The following is a 16188-nucleotide window of genomic DNA, read 5'->3' on the forward strand; positions in this document are numbered from 1 at the left end:
TGGGGAGGGACTGCTTAAGTACCGACCTGTAGTAGTCTATGTGGGCTTGGACGCGCCCATGGTGGTGCATCTCGGTGACGTACTTCCTACAAGCTGCGGCAGCCGCCCGATCCGCCTAGGCCTCAAGTCCTTCTTCGGCCTTGAAAATTTTCTGCATACAAAACCGATGTATCCATTCATTATTTCAATAAAACATTTAACCAATGAATGAGATGTATTAAGCAATGTTGTGCGAGAGAAACTTACCCAAAACTCCGCCAATACTCGCTCCTGCTTATTGCGGTAAGTGTCATCTGTGACCAGCGCGTACCTGTCCCAGTTTGAGGCGGCTCCCGCACCACCGGCTCTTCGAACAGTTGCACAATGCCGGGGTACCATTTCCTGCACAAAACACCAAGGATGCTCGCGGGGGTGCGTGCTGGAGTACCTGACAAAACCAACCAGGCCCTGCACAAGTGATTAAGAAAATTTATCAGTTTCTCTTATGATCCCCAACATATCTTATGAAGTAGTTGTGATAACATCTATAGTTACTTACCTCTTTGACATAGGCCGAATCACTGGGCGGTTGTGAGGAAGCGAAACCGGAGGGAGGCTCGCGCGACCTCGCTCGTAGGGAGTCCGGGTAGCGGTACCCTCTCCGTCGCCATCGAGCCCCTCGCCTCCCTCACCCTCGAGCACCTCGCCTCCCTCGCCCTCGAGTGCCTTGCCTCCCTCGCCCATCTGCTGACCCCTCTTGTCCTCCGACGAGGATGTGGCCGTGGCCGTCACGAGCTCCTCCTCCAGAACCTTGTCACGTGGCGAGGGAGGAGACCGCTGCCTCCTGCGGCTGCTGCCCCTGGTCCTCCTCTCGTCACCTCCTACGGACGCTGCCCCGGACGACGACCCCTCACCTCGAAGGAGAGGGCGGTCTCTCCCGTAAACTGAGGGCGTGTCACAGCGTGGACGTCTGCTCGCCATCTTTGTTCAATCACCTGCAATCACAAAGAATGAACAAGACTAATTAGTAATTATATTAGAAATAGATTCAAAATATATAAACAAAACACAAATTAAAAAAACATAGTATTACATGTACTAGGAATAATCTTCATGATTGGCATCATAGGTCTCATCATCACTGTCAAAATTGTCCAAATGGGCAACACTATCCGAAGGTTCTATGTTGTCATCGTAGTCATTGCCTAGAAGTAATCGCTCAAGCATTGCTATATCCTTGGCATTTACGACCACATCTCCATCGACCTCGCCATCAACCATTTCGTTGTCTACTTCCATTTCGATTGCTTCGGGTAAGACTATCTCAAACGTGCCTGGTAGCCCATCTTCTTGATAGAACTGTCCATCATATGTGTTTGCGTTGAAGTTGTAATCAACATCGTTTGGGGCAGGTAGTTTACCGTGTGGAGATACCTAGAGCACAATAGCCTAACCCTTAAGATCCTCTTTGTCTTGGTTAGCGTATCGAGTATAATACACCTGCACGGCCTGTTGAGCCACAATGTAGACATCTTTTCTAGGATAGATGGAATCTTCTTGAATCTCGACTAGCCCAAGATGAGGGGTTCGTCTCGTTGATCGAGGATTAAACCAGTGGCATTTGAACATGATAGGTTTAAGAGGTTTGTCTCCATGAAATGAGAGTTCATAGATTTCCTCAACTCTACCATGATAGTCGAGGCCATCAGTGCCGGGCGTACAAACTCCGCTATTTGTGGTTTTTCGTTTGGGCCGAATCTGCTCGTAACTTATTGCGTGGAAGCGATATCCGTTCACGTCATAGCTGGTAAATGACTTCACCCTAATGTCACAATCGTTTGCAACCTGTTTCAACTCATCACTCATGGATGAACCGGTCTGGGCCTGCAAGGTGAAGCATGATAGATCGTTATATTAATCAAACGTACGATCACCTTGGACGATCGAACGTACGAGCTAAATTGGACATTACCTTTTGTTTGAACCAAGAAATAAAATCAGACCTCCCCGCTCCCGCACCCCGCGAAACAAGGGTGTCTTGTTCATGCGAGGTAGGATCCCTTAATTGATGCCAGAATTCACGAACAAATTCTCTGTCCGAACGAGAATCAATGGGGTTGGATGCAGAATAGTGACGGCGTATTGAAACAAGTTCGCTGAGAACTTACTTGATGAACGGCTGCACCTCGGTAAGGTTATTCAATACATATAGCATGATACTGCGCCACTCTTCATTTCCCAATAGCTTCGGGGTTGATCCACTTGCTCTGCCGAGTTGGCCTTAGAAAAGGCTGAGGGTCGATTCATTTTCACCAGCATTGTAACGAGGGAGTGGATTATGATTGCTAGGAAGGTTCGGCTTGTAGTATTGCGTTGTGAAGTTTGCCACCTCCTCCTGAAGGCATGCCTCTGCAATGGAAGCCTCAATTCTGGCTTTATTTGTACATTTTTTGCAAAGAGTCTTTAGACATCTCTCGATTGGAAAGCACCAACGGGCTTGCATGGGCCCCCCCAAACGTGGCTCGGACGGGAGGTGCACAATCAGATGCTGCATCGGCAAGAAGAAGCCAGGTGGAAAGATCTTCTCCAGCTTACAGAGCAACACAGGTGCCGCTTTTTCCAAGTCCTGAGCGACGGTCCGAGATATCTCCTTGGCACAAAGCTGGTGAAAGAAAAAGCTCAACTCTGCCAGCACTAGCCAAACATGCTCAGGGACATAGCCTCGGACCATCGCCAGAAGAAGCCGCTCAATCCATATGTGGTAGTCATGACTCTTCATCCCGTTGACTCGCAGAGTGCCTAAGTTCACTCCCCTGCTAAGATTCGCTGCATATCCATCTGGGAACATTAACGTCTGGATCCATTTTAGTACTTCTCTCCTTTGATCGATTTGCAAGACGAAATTGACCTTAGGCCTTTTCCAGTTCTTGTTTCGGCCACTAGGAGGCTGCATCGCTTGATTCGGTCTATCGCACAACGTCACTAGGTCCACTCTAGCCTTAACGTTGTCCTTAGACTTGTCAGTGTCCATGAGAGTTCCCTAAAGTGCCTCGGCGATATTCTTTTCAGTGTGCATTACATCAATATTATGTGGCAGAAGGTCATCGAAATAGGGGAGCCTCGTCAAGCCGGACTTATGAGTCCACATATGTTCCTCACCATATCCCACAAAACCACCTTCTTCATTGGGCACGAGAGCATCTAGCTGAGCACGAACCTTGGCACCAGTCCTCAAGTGCGGTTTAGGGTCTGTCACTTTGACACCTTTCGTAAAGCTCTTGATGTCTTCTCTGAATTCATGGTCTAGAGGGAGGAACTGATGATGCTGGTCGAACGACGAATACTTGCCACCCTTCTTCAACCAAATGAACCTCACAGCTTCCTTGCATATTGGGCATGGGAACTTCCCGTGAACACACCAGGCGGCAAATAACCCATACGCCAGGAAGTCTTGCAGGGAGTAGTGGTACCAAACGTGCATTTTGAAGCTTGTCTTTGTAGCTCGGTCGTATGTCCATACCCCCTTCTCCCAAGCGTGGATCAATTCATCAATCACAGGCTCCATGAACACACCCATATTACTCCCCGGGTGTCCAGGAATTATCAAAGACAAGAATATGTTATGCCATTGAAAGGAGATGCCGGGAGGGAGATTGAGGGGAATAACAAAAATGGGCCAGCATGTGTATGGGGCAGCCATCATTCCATAAGGATTGAACCCATCTGTTGCCAGCGCGACACGTACATTACGGGCCTCAGCTGCTTTATCACGATGTTTGTCATTGAAGTACGTCCATGCTTCAACATCAGACGGAGGTACCATCTTCCCATGATTGTATCATTTGCCATCTTTGTGCCATGTCATCTGTTTCGTGGATTCCTCGATCATGAATAGCCGTTGGATCCTCGGCAGGAAAGGAAGGTGCCGTAGCACTCTCGCGGGGATCGAAAGCTGCTTTTTCTGACCATCACCAGAGTCTACCTCCAGGTACCTGGAGGATTTACACTTCGGACAGTAATTTGCGTCCTTGTGTTCTTTCCTAAATAGGACGCACCCCTTTGGACAAACATGTATCTTGTCATACGGCATCTTAAGCGTACGAAGGAGTTTCTCTGCCTCGTACAAGTTCATCGGCAAAGTGTGCTTCTCCGGTAGAATGGTGCCAAACACAGCCAACATCTTATCGAAGCCTTCTCGACTCAGGTTTAACTCGGCCTTTAACCCCATTACGCGTCCAACCGCATCCAGCTGAGAAATCATTGTATGCTCGTGAAGGGGTTTCTGTGTCGACTGCAACATTTTGTAGAAGTCCTTTGTGGATTCCTCCATCTCCTCCTTCTCACGTCGTTCAACGAAGTGAGCTTGGTGGGCGTCATCTAGCATGTCTGCTACCCCGGCATCATCATCAAAAGCCTCGAGGCGTGCTCTCACCACCTCCGCTCTTATATGATCTGCTTCACCATGGTAGATCCACTACTGGTAGCCAGGCGTATAACCATTGAACACAAGATGTCTACCCATGGTCTTCTCATCTACCTTTCTCCTGTTGTCACATTTGCTGCAGGGACACCAAACTAGAGAATGTCCTCCTGCTCCTGGGCCAAATGCATGTTTCAAGAAACGATCTGTCCCCTTCACCCATTCATAGTCGTAGTCACTGCCGCTTCTCCAGCCCGTGTACATCCACTGACAGTCCTCCATCCTTTAACATTTACATCACAGAGTATTGTGACCATCAATTGCATCTACGCGGTGTTCCTAATGTCTAATAGGTGAGGATAGGTCCTAATCCCACCCGCGGATGTGTAGATAAGGTCAGTTTCCAGGCTCTGCTCCTCTCCGAGACAGAATTTCGGCAGCACCTCCCCGCTGTTCTCCCGATACACGTCCTACCAGGGAGAGTGTGTATCCGGAGAACAACAGGGAAGAGCTACCGAAACTCGGTCTCGGACCGGAGCAGACCATGGAAACTAATCCATCCACGCATCCGCGGGCTGTCTAAAAAATGTGGACAATCCGAAACAGATACGGTCGTAGATATGCAAAGATCCGCATACCTACGACCGTATCTCTTTCGAACGGGAGACGCCTAATTGGGTTACGCGATCTAAGACAATGATACGGGAGGAGGGCTTATTTATACCTAGGGTGGCGGTGGAGTCAGGCTAGCGGGGCAGTGGCGAGTCGGGGCAGTGATGAGGTGATGCTGTGCATGCAGACCCGCAACGCCGACGAAGAGGATCGGGGTCGTCGAGTCCCCTCTGACGTGCTCTTCTCTGCAAAAGAAGAAACACAATACTATAAGTTGAAAATTTCGGTAGAACCTCCCCTGTACGGGGAGGTTTCCAAAACCTGTAAGAAAAAATCGGCACGATGGCCGACAACCACATATCAAGGGAACAAATACGGCACGATGGCCGATAGCCAGATATATATTAATCCACCACCAACACACCACCGCCTCCACCACCACGACCACACCACCACAACCACCACACTACCACCACCACCACGACCACGACCACACCACCACCACCACAACCTCCACCACCACGACCACACCACCACCACCACAACCACCACACTACCACCACCACCACCACCACGACCACACCACGACATCCACCACAATGACCATGACCACACCACCACATCCACCACATAGACCACACCACCACATCCACCACAACGACCACACCACCACCACCTCAACAAACACACTACCCTCCTTCTCCACCTCCACCTACACCTCCACCATTGCACGCCACCACCACCTCGACCTCCACCTAGACCTCCTCCTTCACCAGCATTGTACACCATGAAGCGAGGGAAGGGCATACCTGGACGTCGGAGGGACGTCGGAGGCCACGGACGGGGTGAGGGTCACGGATGGGGCGGTGTCAAGGGGCTGGGGCGGGGCACCTCCTCCTCCTCTCTTATCGGCCTCCTCTCTTCTCCTGTTCCCCTTCTCCTCTTCCTCCCTTTCTCCCACCTTCTACTCGGAACGGGGGCGAGCACGGCGGACAGCGTGGACGGGGTTGGCGGGTGGCGCGGGGTCCTCCTCCTTCTCCGGTGGCCGGCGGATGGCGCAGAGGTTCTCCTCCTCCTCGGGGCGGGCCGGTCGGCGGGCGTGGGTGGGCGGCGCGGCCGGGGCGGGGCACCTCCACGGGTTGAGGCGAGCGGCGGGGTGGAGCTCCTCCGGTGGCCTGCTCCTCCTCCCTCCTCCTCTGGCGGCCGGGGGCCGGGGGCGCACGGGGTGGCGGTGGCGGCCGGGCGCGGGGCGACGCGGTGGTGGGCGGCCTCTGGCGGCCGGGGGCCGGACGCGCGCGGGGTGGCGGTGGCGGCCGGGCGCGGGGCGGCGCGGTGGTGGCCGGCGGGCGTGGGCGGCGCGGGGCGCGCGGGCGCGGGGCGGCCGGGCGAGCTACTGCGGGGCGCGCGGGGCGCGAAGCAGCGGCGGGGCACGGGGCAGCGGCGGCGTCAAGCGTTCTGTGGGCGGGGAACTTGGGCTCTGGCCGATTTACGGTTGGGCCCTTTGCCGAGGGCCCAGATCCAAAGCCCTCGGCAAAGATTTTTTTTATTTTTTTTAAATATTCTTTGCCGAGGGCCATTGGCCAGGCCCTCGGCAAAGACCCCCTTTGCCGAGGGCCAGGCTAGGCCCTCGGCAAAGAATTTTTTTTTGGAATTTGGGCCGCTGGCCGATTTAGGGTTGGGTCCTTTGCCGAGGGCCCAGATCCAGGGCCCTCAGCAAAGATTTTTTATTTATTTTTTAAATATTCTTTGCCGAGGGCCATTGGCCAGGCCCTCGGCAAAGACCCCCTTTGCCGAGGGCCAGGTTAGACCCTCGGCAAAGAGTTTTTTTTTGGTTTTTTGAACCCAGTTTTTTTTGTGCTATAATACATTATTTAAATCTCAATTTTAAAATTTGGGCCAAATTTGATTTTTTTATATATTTCCCTAATTTATTTCTTTTCGTTGATTTTTTTCGAATATTTCAAATTTGAACTACAGGTGGATGGAATAATGTCATTTAGTGATTCAAAAAATGTTATTCATGGTATTTGGTGTATGTTGAGTCCCTATCCACGAACTCGCATCAAATTTTGGGCATCTTCTTCACGTAACATGACGAGGAACTTGTTGGAAAAGTGTTTTTAAATTATATAAAATCCATACGAAGTCCGAAAATCATGAAACTTGTCGAGGTGCTATGTTATCGCATGTGTAGGCTGTGATAAAAATTTGAGAAGGTTTCAAACAAGTTGTAACGTCGGATGCCTAAAACTCAGAGCATGCAGAGTACGTCGACAGAGCACCAGGCCTTCCCGCGTTGGTTTGGACCGAATCGATTTAGGCTGCTTCACCCTCCCAAAAATAATTTTACAATAAAAAAAAGATTTATTCGAACAGAAAAAAAACAGATGAAGAAAACTGTAAAAGAAACAAATAAAGTCAGAAATATCTGAGACAAAGTGAAAAAAAAGTCACAAGAAAAACGTTCGAATGTATTAGGAGCTGAGTGAAAAATAGCCACGACAAAAATCGTAACATACAGCCGAGAAAAATCGTTACAAAAATACACGAATAGTTGGATGAGTCACGGGAGTTGCAAGATTCACGGAGGCTGGAAAGATATTTGACCTCCCGTGCAGCCATGGACAGCTGGAAAAATATTCACCCCTCCCTAACACAGGTTCACTGCTCTCGTACACAACCCAAACCCCACCTCTATGATTTTTACAGATTAGAGAGATAGATGGCAAATGGGCTGGGCTGAATAGGCCAGCATGAGGCACCCTATTGTTGACCCAGCCCAACAACAACATAACATGTCTTGTGATCGCTGCTAGCATGATGCCCGAAAGAAAATTGATTTCATCCATCCACTGGGACATAACCTGGACAGCAAGCACCTCGATCTGGGCTTTGAAATGTTTGTATAGATCATTCCTTACCAATCGGGCTTATCGGATTGACACGGCAAGGCACACAGTTGGCCCAATAGGCCTTTATTATTAGCACATAAAACAGCACAAAAAAAAGCATCGCCATTTCGGCTTGGATGCATCCAGTCCATCCCACACATGGTGCTGGTTGTTTTTATCACCCTGTTCGTTTGTTGGTTTCAGCCAAACTTATTCAACCAGCCAACAGTGTTTTTCTCTCACAACAAACCAGCACCAGCTAGTCCAACCAGCCCAGAAACCAACCAGCAAACACGCCGTATGATTATACCTTCACTTTCACTTTGGTAAGCCAGCAGGGGGAAACCTCTCCTGTTTTCATGAAAAAGAAGCTTCCACTTTGGTAACTAGGATGATAAGGTTATACCAGACTTACACTATCTCCAACAACGGCATCCAAAATACAAGATCCATTCGATATTTGGGTAGCGCTACAGGCAAATGGTTCAATACCCTTATTTTTGTCGTCTCCAAGAACAGGACGCAAAAAAGAACTCTTTCTGCAAAATGGGTTCCCACGAGAGATGATGCTCATATTTAGGTCGTACCTTTCCTGCCATCCAAAATAGGTCTTCCGCATAGGTACACTGTTAGATAATATAGGTACTATATTAGAGATCCATTTTTTGTTTGAGTTCTGCAATAGGTCATCTGAGCAACTCTAATTAAGAGCATACCTAAATTTGGACACGTAATTTGACTCTAAAATAATTTACCCCGTTCAAAATAGACAAGTTCTACGGCAGTTTCTCTAAAACCGGCTCACTATTTTTCGAACATGGTGCCACGCCATCGGGCTTGGATTAAATTGAAGGAATATCACTTGCATTGGAAGCATATCATCAAAAACCTTCACGACATCGAACACCGGCTCACGGCATCGAACACCCTCGCCAAGCTCATGCGAACGGCAACGCGCTCATATCGGCGACATCCCAGGGTACCTCATGGGTTGTGGCTCCTGGTGTTCACGACAGCACGTACGTTATAGGGCAAGAGTATGGGAATTAATCAGCACATGGGGCTACAACTCATTTTATAGCGCTACTACTTCCTAGATTAAGGCTTTTATCCTACCTGAAGCTATTTGCTTCTTGGACACATAACTTTCGGATGAAACCTGGATTGTGGTTTTTATCCTACTTGATTGATGTTATTATTAGCCCACCTAACTCAGTTTGTGCTTGTGTAGCGATATTCCAGTATGCTTAATAAGTGACATTCTTGAGAACAATATAATACTGTTAAATCTCAGCTTTGCTCTGTGCTTTTTGTTCGTAGTATGTCGTTATTCATAACTAATTGTGCTTTTCCAAAAAAAAAAAAAAACTAACTGAGATGCTAGCCCAGTGGAGTGGCGAGCGCTAATCACTAGTATATAAGGTAAGACCCTACTTTGTCATGCTCATGTGGTTTCCTCCATAGGTGAAAAATAGCATGTGCATGGCGTCAGAATGCTTTGAGAATTGATTTGTTTGGGTTGCGAGAACTTTATTTTTCAAAATAAAGCTTCCTTTACTAAAGAAACGTCATTGCTTGTCGTGGCTTTGTATATACTAGTATAGTGCCCGTGCTAACGCCATGACGACATTTCAGAGATACACATCAGAACACCAAACGACGATGTTTTTTAAAACTTTATGATAGATCACCACTAAGAGAATTAAAGGAGAGATCTCTGCATTACATTAGATGCCTGCAACTATACTGCATCACAAGGCTCACATTTTAGTGACCCCTGATCCTAAGCAAGTAATGCCCTGCCATGACTGGCCACAATGATCACCGCCATTTGCCTGCCAACCTGGCTAGGAGAATTCAGACCGGTGAAGAGCGTATTGAGGACATTAACTGCATGCGAGAGTACAACAAATTAGAACAGTGTAATAGGGGATGTGTCATCACAAATCCCAGTTCTTTTGCAAACTTGAAGTAGCACGAATATGCATAGATTCAGGATATCATAGTGTGACTCTTGGAAAAATCTGTAGTACAATCATCATGCTCTACCTAAAGATGAGATAAAGTAAAATACAAAGAAGAAGAGTCAATCAAGAAACTGTGTGAAAGGAAAACTATTGTGTTATGTAGGGGCGCTGTTAACACCAAAATGTCCCTCTCTAAATGGTACTCATCTATCCATTGAGATGCTATCAACACTTGCAAGAATCTAAAAATAGTAATTTGAGTGTTGCTGACTGGGGTATAGAGTTCAGAGGAATCAGCTAAGAATAAGGAATTTTTAAAATAGAACGAGGTATGTTGCCCGTGCTAACGCTATGGCGATATCGGCTAGACCATCACGCTCCACAATGCCTGCATAGCATTGAAACAGACTTAAAAATGGGTTCAGCCATTAGCTCATGCAATGCTAGCATAACTACCTGGAATAGCATCAGAAACTGTATTGTGTGGTGTGCCTTTCATCTGCATCTGGCTCCTAACAGTGTCCAGGGGATAACACATCAAAGTTGCAAATGTTGCTGAAAGAAGAGCAGTTGCTAGAGACGTTTCTCGTCTATTCTTGTACTTCTCTGGGACAGATTCCTTCATTCTTGTACATCAAAAAAGAATGAAATGTTAAAAAAATGTGATGTAAATATTTAAATTTATGTGGAGCTTTCATGTATCATAGTATTCATATGCAGTAGACGGAATCTCACAGGTCAAAAACATAGAAGTTCACAACAACATAATGGTGCAATTGATATAAGAGATGGACCCAAGCCTCCATAGAAGGAGGCCAGCCCTTCTTCTCTCAGCATGTTAAGAGCAACCTAAAAAGTTATCAGGCTGTGCCAGTTTCCAAAAAAAAAAGAAATTTGCACTTATAAGATAGTGGTTACCTGAGATAAAGTGCTGTGTCCAGATTGAACTACTAGCCTGAGCCGGAGAACATCCAGTGGGTGGTAAGTTACCTATAAGCAAGGCACAAGTAGAAAGTTCTGAATGTGCTAACGATGGTATTCTGTGGATTTTGATAAAATTTATGTACCATGAAAAACTAAGAAGAAATCAACTATATTCAAATTCCCATATCTGACAAAACAGAAATACAGGGACATTTGGTAGTGAGTAAGCAAATAAAATAAATCACACATGTAGATGTCATGCCCGTGCAAGCACCAGCAGCAAGTCTCCCAAATACAGAAAGCTGTCCATCCTTTCTGCGGAAAATTTTCTGAATTAAAAGCAGTAACATTGTGACTTGTGTGAGAGAGAAATGAGGAACTCACTGTCACAAAGAATGTAAAAAAACTTGATACCTAAGTGTAACCGTGAGTAACTATGACCTCGTAAACTTCATACGAGAGGAGTTGCACCGCGCTGTAAGGAATTATGCGAATGACCTGGACAAGCTAATGGAGATGGATAGGAATCAGCAGGACTGCAAGATCAACCATGGATGATAGGGAACTACAAGCACCTGTGGAAGGTTGCCTTTCCAGTAACCCTTAAGCCCCTCCTTTGCAATGTCTGCCATAGCCTGCATAATTGCTGATGTATCAGATTACAATACATTATCTGAAGTCGTAACCATTTAACTCCAGGTAGCACCTATCAAAAAGCTTCTTTTTTTTAAAAAAAAGGATTATGCTTCACAATTCAAGCAACATGACCAGGACTAAGAAAAGAGGACCATCCAAGGACATATGCGCACAGGTTCACCCATTAATCCATTAGTGATTTGTATTTCAAATTTTCTCGCATGTGCTGATATTATATTAAGCATAGGATTTCTTCTCTGAAAAAAGTGTGCTCTTCCCTGAAAAAAGTTGGAGGCAACGATATAATCAGATGAAAGAAAGTGCAATGCGGCGAGGGGATCAATTCTAAGAGCTGTAGGTACTCACCAGCCGTTCTTCCTCGCCACAGCCAAGACCTGCAGAAGAGCAGCACACATAACGCAAAATTAGAGGCAAGCCTTGATTATCAACGAATCTGATAATAAAGCGTCAGTAGGCAAGGAGGCACAGAGAAGGATGCTCACGGGGTCGGCGGCACGATCGGCGAGCGAAGCAGCGACGTTGGCGAAGGAGGCATGGGGCGCGCCCCACGTCTCGGCTACCTTGGCGTCACCCGCCGGCCTGGCGTGGGTCTCGACCACTACAACCGGCGCGGAAACGGGTGGAGTCAATGCAACGTAGCGGCGGCTGGCCTCGGGAAGAACCGTCCAGGACCCGTCCGCGCTGCGAGCGTGTGCGCCGCGGCAGGGAGCGACGGTGTCTGTCCCTGAGGTTGAAGAGGCCGACGTCCTCCTCCTCCTTCTTCTTGGCCTCCTCCTCGGCTTCGGTAGCGGCGGCGGCGGGAGCGGCGACCACGACGGCGGCAGCGCACGTCATCCTCGGTCAGGAGCGCTGGGACCGGGGTCGGCAGCACGGCAGCCCCCTCCTCGGTAGCCGCGGCGGCCTCCGTGCCTAGGAACACCATCAGGTACGTGACCGTCGCGCCACCCACGAATTGCGGCGGATTTTGTTTTTCCGAAAAAATGCATGGGCGGAAGTAGGAATCGAACTCGGGCGTACGGGATGCGGGGAGGAGTGAGGGCGCGGTGTCGGCGTGCGGGGTGTGGATGCGTGAGAAGCCTGGCATCCCATGTCGAATCGTGGCCATCGGATTTGATTTAGGTGTTTTATTAGCTTTTGATTTTAATGGAGATGAATTTCTGTGTGCATTTTTCTAGGTGTATAATGGTTGAAAACTCTCAGCGGGAGACGTTTTCCCAGGAGACTTAGTATAATTTTAATTGATCCATTATAATAGAGATATAGTATACATGTCACACCCATAGGAGGTAGCTACTGCAACAGCCACAAGTGAAAGCAGTTATCTGAAAGTGCGTGCCTCCCTTCTCTTATGTCTTAATGTTGAGATATTGGGGTAAACCAATGCCAACAGAGTCAAAGTTAACCCACTTCCATTACTTTGTTGTACTAATAAGGCGTTATAAGTGGAATAACTCATGTCCGATTTGATCATTTCCCAATCGGCCAATCGGATGTACATGACTTTCTCTAACCTCCACATGGCCATGGGACTAGGATTGGCTGAAATGGCGAGCGCTTAAGTTTCTCCAGCGAGGGGTTAGTGTGTTATGGGTTTATGGCAAAACATGTGTTGTGTCTATAGTTAAAGAAAGGTGTTGTAGGTTATATGTGTTTGATTTCAGTCGATGTTACTAATCACGGATATGACCACTGGGTAGATGTCTATTTCGCTGGCTGATCACTTTCTGGCAAAAAAAAAGGAGATAGATTTCCTCGATGGGAAGTTAGGAACTTAATCCGCACAGCAAGCACCTTGATCTATATTTATCTACTGCAACACGCTCCATAATTTATTGTATTTGAACTTAAATAAGTATATTAAGCAAAGGGTGCATGCATCATATGAGATAAAACACTTGCAACATATGTGCGAAACATATGCAACATCTAGATACACACACTTGCAACATACGTCTGAAAAAACAGATGAAACATTGGGGACAAACGCTTGCAACATAGGTGTACAACTATTGTAACATATGCAACATCCCAATCTACTTTTGCAACATCCGTGTGAAACACTTGAAACATACCTCTAAAAATCTGAAACATTTGAAATGTACAACTGCAACATGCATCATATCCCGGTGCGGCCTCCTCCGCCGTCTGCATTTGGGTGCCACAGTCGTAGCAGGAGGCGAGACCGGATGGGCTTTTGCGCCAGGGCCCAGCGGTTCTCCTTGCGCTGGCGACCTAAATTATCTAAATTCATGGTTCGGAGAGTAGGATTTTCTTATGTAATTTCTCAACATAAGTAGTGTTTAGGTGAAATCTGAAGTTTCTTAACAAAGCACGTGCTCAAAATTAAGTTTTAAATTGTATGTAAATTTAAAAGTATTCCATAAAAAGCTAGGTAGACTTTGGTATCTGCCGACGATATCGCTTGCCATAAAAATATCGAAACATCATAATTAGAAAAGCAAGACTCTTTCCATATACAGAGATTGTCGTCGCTAGTAACATACATCTTAGTTATGAGACAACTAAGATCGTTTGTGGCTTTGATCTTTATAGGGACAAGGTCCCAGCTCCCACTTATTGATCTATGTTAGAAAGGCAGGTGCATGTCACCGTGTCGCTAAGCTACGAGGGGCTTAATTAAGTAGCGGCCGTTAGTAAGTCGTTGCGTGGCGCGAACGGTGTTGAGCTGTAGATGTCAGCTTCATACCTTCACTCCGGTTAGCAGCAGGATGATATGGTTATAGGTACAGCCCAAGAATGTCATTCAAAATCTGCGTTTCTCTCTCTCGTATATATCCCACGCATACATTCCCCGCTTCATCATGCTCGAGTCATTTCCTCATTAGGCTGCGTTTTATCAAGTAATAGGCTCAGAATGCACCTAGAACCGTTCCATCTTGATCAAAGTTATACAGCTTTGTGAACCATTTTTAGGAATCATTATTCCAACTGGGAATCGTTCCCAGAGATCCGATCGAGGTCTTAGGTGGAAAGCATCATATGCATGGTGTCCAAATGCAACAGACGTGATGGTGGATCCCTATCTTACTTTAGTTCGGGAATTGATTTGATTGGGTAGCCATAACTTTATTTTTTAAATAAAGTATCCTTCATTAAAAAAACAAGATGAAAGGCTCACACGCACTAAAATGATGTTAGAAGTGAAATTCGTATGAGCTCCATGCATTTCGTTCCAGACCCATAGAAACATCATCGCTTGCCGTGGCTGTATATATACAGGCCGGTCGTGTCTACTGGGACAGCCTGGATTGAAAGCAGTTGTCTGAAACTGCAATGCCTCAAGAAATAGAAAAAAATCCATGCCGTATTTTTTAGATATTGGGGTCAACCAATGTCAGCGAAGTAAAAGTTAACCAACTTTTAGGGCAAATACAACGCAGTGGCGGACCTAGAATTTTACGACAGGATATGCCGCACAAAAAAAAACAATTCGGTAAAACTATATTCCAATTCGATAAAACCACATTTTAATTTGGTAAAACCACATGGGCCCCACCATTGATCTTGCTAATCTTCCTAATACACAGCTGATGTTGGAGTGCAGACTTGTAAAGCGGACACGACATTATACATAGCTACCAATTTCCATTCCATTTCATGGCGTATCTTAAAGGACACACCAAGATAGGATGAAAAAAAGCAAAATAAAGGATGAATATATTAGTTATAGTTATAATATCTATAGGGGATAAAAAATTGAAAGAGTAAAAATAAACACACAGAGATCTCATGAGACACAATAGTAAAAAAATAGAAAAACTAATGGATGAAGTATATTATCTACAGTTAATTTTAAAGGGGACAAAAGAAAACTGAAAGTTTAAAACGGCAATGTACATAGCTACTAATAAGTGATAATGAAATGATGCTGAAGTTATATTACTTTTATTTGCCATTCCATTTCATGACGTGTCTCATGGGGCACAACGAGATGACATAAAAATGGAAAATCAAAACAAAAGGGCCATAAAGAATTGAACTAGCGACCTCTTGGATAAGCAAGCGGCTTACCATTGGGCTAACTTGGTGTTTTGGTTTCTCCAACTGCAAAGTGTTAAGTACGTACAAAGGCTGCCTCACAGGGTATGCTGTGGCCCACGTGGCATACCCTGTGGGTCTGTCCATGGTACAACGCGTCTCTTGAGCCTGTCTCTATGATGTCAATTTCGCAAAAAACACCCCGCCGATGCTAGGAGATGCACTACATGAAAAACGGTTTGTAGCAACGGGACGAATTTTTTGTAGGGGCGGCTGGTGATGGAGCCGCCCCGTGCTCGGGAGCCCAGACACCAGCTGCCCCTACAAATGGAACAGCAGGGGCGGCTGGTGATACGAGCCGCCCCTACAAATGGGTCTGATTTGTAGGGGCGGCTCACTCACCAGCCGCTCCTGGTGTTTCTATTTGTAGAGGCGGCTGGTGATTGAGCCGCCCCTACAAATGACCCCGTATAATTACCTGCTATTTGTAGTGGCGGCTCAATCACCAGCCGCCCCTACAAATGACCCACATATAAAAAGACTGCAGCACCTTCTTCCTCCTCAGGTCACTCACTCCAACCCGTGAAAGAAAGGTGGGGAGGCCTTGGGCACCTCCCAAAAATTGCTCTACTAAGGGGGAAAGGTTTTGGTCTCAAATCCTTTGGTAGAGAGGTTGTAGAAGGTAAGAAAATGCTATTCCATATTTTTTTTGAAGTTTTAATGGTTGGTTAGTGAGTAA

At 46.8% G+C, this 16188-nt stretch overlaps 1 protein-coding gene and 1 pseudogene across 1 annotated transcript; one reads left to right on the forward strand and one right to left on the reverse strand.

Moving 5' to 3' along the window:
• The first annotated feature begins 5798 nt into the window (after window positions 1-5798).
• On the forward strand, window positions 5799-7212 carry LOC136525431 (uncharacterized). Its single transcript, XM_066518420.1, has 2 exons — window positions 5799-6502; window positions 7206-7212. Exons 1-2 carry the CDS (start codon window positions 5799-5801, stop codon window positions 7210-7212), a joined length of 711 nt encoding a protein of 236 aa, XP_066374517.1.
• A 2473-nt stretch (window positions 7213-9685) lies between these two features.
• Window positions 9686-12284, reverse strand: LOC136525432 (thylakoid ADP,ATP carrier protein, chloroplastic-like; annotated as a pseudogene).
• Between the last annotated feature and the right edge of the window lie 3904 nt (window positions 12285-16188).

This window comes from Miscanthus floridulus, chromosome 19 (assembly GCF_019320115.1).
Source record: "Miscanthus floridulus cultivar M001 chromosome 19, ASM1932011v1, whole genome shotgun sequence".
Taxonomy (NCBI): domain Eukaryota; kingdom Viridiplantae; phylum Streptophyta; class Magnoliopsida; order Poales; family Poaceae; genus Miscanthus; species Miscanthus floridulus.